Source organism: Penaeus vannamei, chromosome 27, assembly GCF_042767895.1.
Source record: "Penaeus vannamei isolate JL-2024 chromosome 27, ASM4276789v1, whole genome shotgun sequence".
NCBI lineage: Eukaryota > Metazoa > Arthropoda > Malacostraca > Decapoda > Penaeidae > Penaeus > Penaeus vannamei.
The window spans coordinates 19,039,304-19,041,803 of record NC_091575.1 but is presented as its reverse complement, the minus strand read 5'-3'; the positions used below and the strand labels follow the sequence as shown (position 1 = coordinate 19,041,803).

General features: G+C 41.4%; 1 protein-coding gene across 3 annotated transcripts in view; it reads left to right on the top strand.

The window, feature by feature from the left end:
• mask (multiple ankyrin repeats single KH domain) overlaps positions 1–2,500 on the top strand; it is a 55,570-nt gene that overhangs the window by 32,600 nt on the left and 20,470 nt on the right. For 2 of the 3 annotated variants that reach the window (XM_070140970.1, XM_070140972.1), the window contains 5 exons: positions 224–612; positions 1,383–1,583; positions 1,773–1,871; positions 2,059–2,283; positions 2,427–2,500. The exon at positions 2,427–2,500 is cut by the window's right edge and continues 116 nt beyond it. In XM_070140970.1, the coding sequence (XP_069997071.1) occupies positions 224–612; positions 1,383–1,583; positions 1,773–1,871; positions 2,059–2,283; positions 2,427–2,500 (988 nt within the window). The remainder of the gene's footprint in view (positions 1–223; positions 613–1,382; positions 1,584–1,772; positions 1,872–2,058; positions 2,284–2,426) is intronic. The other variant, XM_070140971.1, reaches the window with a different exon arrangement.

Here is a 2,500-nt window from a genome sequence, read left to right as displayed (position 1 = left end):
ATACTCACTGTATTTATTTAGATTATATACCTCTATAAATGTCATTGATTTTATCCTGTGTTCAAAATGTATATATTGCAAATGCATCTAGGTATAAGATCCATTTTAAGATGTGACAGAAAGTATGTAGATTGTATAGGTTAGGTTTAGGTAGCTTATTTTTAAGTTAAGAGATGAAAACCAGCAGCAATTTTGAGTTACTAATGCGGATCACTGTATGTAGTTTCATCGTCCTCAGACCCGGAAGTGTTGCGTCGACTTACCTCCAGTGTGTCTTGTGCCCTGGACGAAGCTGCAGCTGCTTTAACGCGCATGCGCTCAGAGACGGTTGGAGGAGCAGCAGCAGCGGCGGCGGCGGCAGCGGCAGCAGCAGCGGCAGCTGCCACAGTGGGAGGGAGTAGCAGTAGCAGTAGCAGCAGCAGTAGCAGCAGTAGTAGCAGTAGCAGCACCCCAGGGGACGGACAACGGACCTTGGTGGAGGCTTGCACAGACGGGGACGTGCCCACTGTGCGAAGGCTGCTAGACGAAGGCCGGTCTGTCCACGAGACTACTGAAGAAGGAGAGAGCTTGCTGTCTCTTGCCTGCTCTGCTGGTTACTACGAATTAGCTCAAGTGAGTGAAGCAAGTTTTCCTGGCCGAGAATAGGGGACTGTGTGGGACTTGTCAGTCCCATTTTTTAAGACTGAATAGGTTACTTGTTGACATCAGTATTTACTTGGCTTATTGGAGACCATTTATATTGTGGAGGTTAAATGTAATATATAGCTTTTTAAATTAATCCCATTTTAAGTGACTGCCACATAATATGTGAGCAAAGCATCATATATACACATTTAGTTTTGTTTATATATCTGGGTTTCCTGTCATTTGTTTAATAATTTATTTATAATGAAATTTAAAAGAAATGTACCTCATAGGATATGTCACCTTGGTATTTATCAGGAGTGAGTGTACTTTCCCTGGAGTAAGGTAAGGTGCATTTCACATCATTGGTTGCAGACTTGTTATTTATCTTTTTGTTATCAGCTTTACTGGTTTAAAGGCCATAATTTGGGAGACATATCAAAGATCTTGTGATGAATCTTCAATCTGCTAACAACTGAATGAAATTCATATTTGGATTTTAATTTTTGCCTGCTGAACATGAACAGTGAACAGTGATTATGTTAGGGAAACGAGATGAATGTACTCAGTGAAGAAATATTCTTGGAAGCAGAGCTGAAAAGATCTTGGAAATTTTTAATGTAATTTAATAAACTTAAAATTGTTCTTTAATAGTTAAGTTTTATTGTTTTTATGATGATTAACATGCTGGGGAACATAAGGTTTTACAGGCAGTTAAAAGCATGTACCTATCCATAATACACACTATCTGCCATCAGGTACTCCTTGCCATGCGTGCCAACGTAGAAGACAGAGGCATCAAAGGGGACTGCACACCTCTGATGGAAGGGGCTTCTGCAGGTCATGTAGAAATAGTCAAGTTATTAATTGCACATAATGCGGACGTTAATGCCCAGTCCTCCTCAGGCAACACTCCCCTTATGTATGCCTGTGCGGGTGGACACACTGACGTAGTCAAGGTGAGCTGAGATTCATTTTCTTTGGGCTTAAGAGTGGATTTGGCAAATTTAGGAAAAGTTAATTTTTGTCATTTTTTTTATTTCTGTAATTTGTATTCATCTTATAGTAGATGTGTTTCCCTTTTTTTTTCACTTGCTTATCAAGTTATTTGAATTTCCTCAAAATCTACAAATACCATTTTCTTGCAGGTCCTCCTCCAGCATGGTGCCAATGTTGAGGACCATAATGAGAATGGCCACACTCCTTTGATGGAGGCGGCATCAGCTGGCCATGTGGAGGTTGCCAAGGTAAAATTGCCTTGTTCATAGTGATTATCATTTCTAACATGATTTCTCTTATTTATCTTATTTTTATTCTTGTACTTCACTCCCCCCCCTCCCCCCCCCCCCATATCTTAAACCGTTTCATACTGTTTATTTGACTTTATTGGCTACGTAAGTTATTCTGACTTGATGTTTCATATCATAATTCCAGATCTTACTGGAGCAAGGTGCAGGAATCAACACCCACAGTAATGAGTTTAAGGAATCAGCATTGACTTTAGCGTGTTATAAAGGACACTTGGAGATGGTTAAATTCCTTCTGGATGCTGGAGCAGACCAAGAACACAAGACAGATGAGATGCACACGGCATTGATGGAGGCCAGTATGGATGGCCACGTGGAGGTGGCACGGCTCCTGCTCGACTCTGGTGCACAGGTATATTGGCAAAAGTATTGTTTTTTTGTGTGACACAAAAGAATTTTCTGATGAATTGTGGTTATGGGGTTTCATACCTGTGTATATGAAAAGGTTGTTCTCACTCTGCTTCTCTAAAATCTCTCCCTTTGCTACCCCTTCAGGTGAACATGCCTGCGGACAGTTTCGAGTCCCCCCTGACCCTGGCTGCATGTGGTGGCCACACTGACCTAGCGTT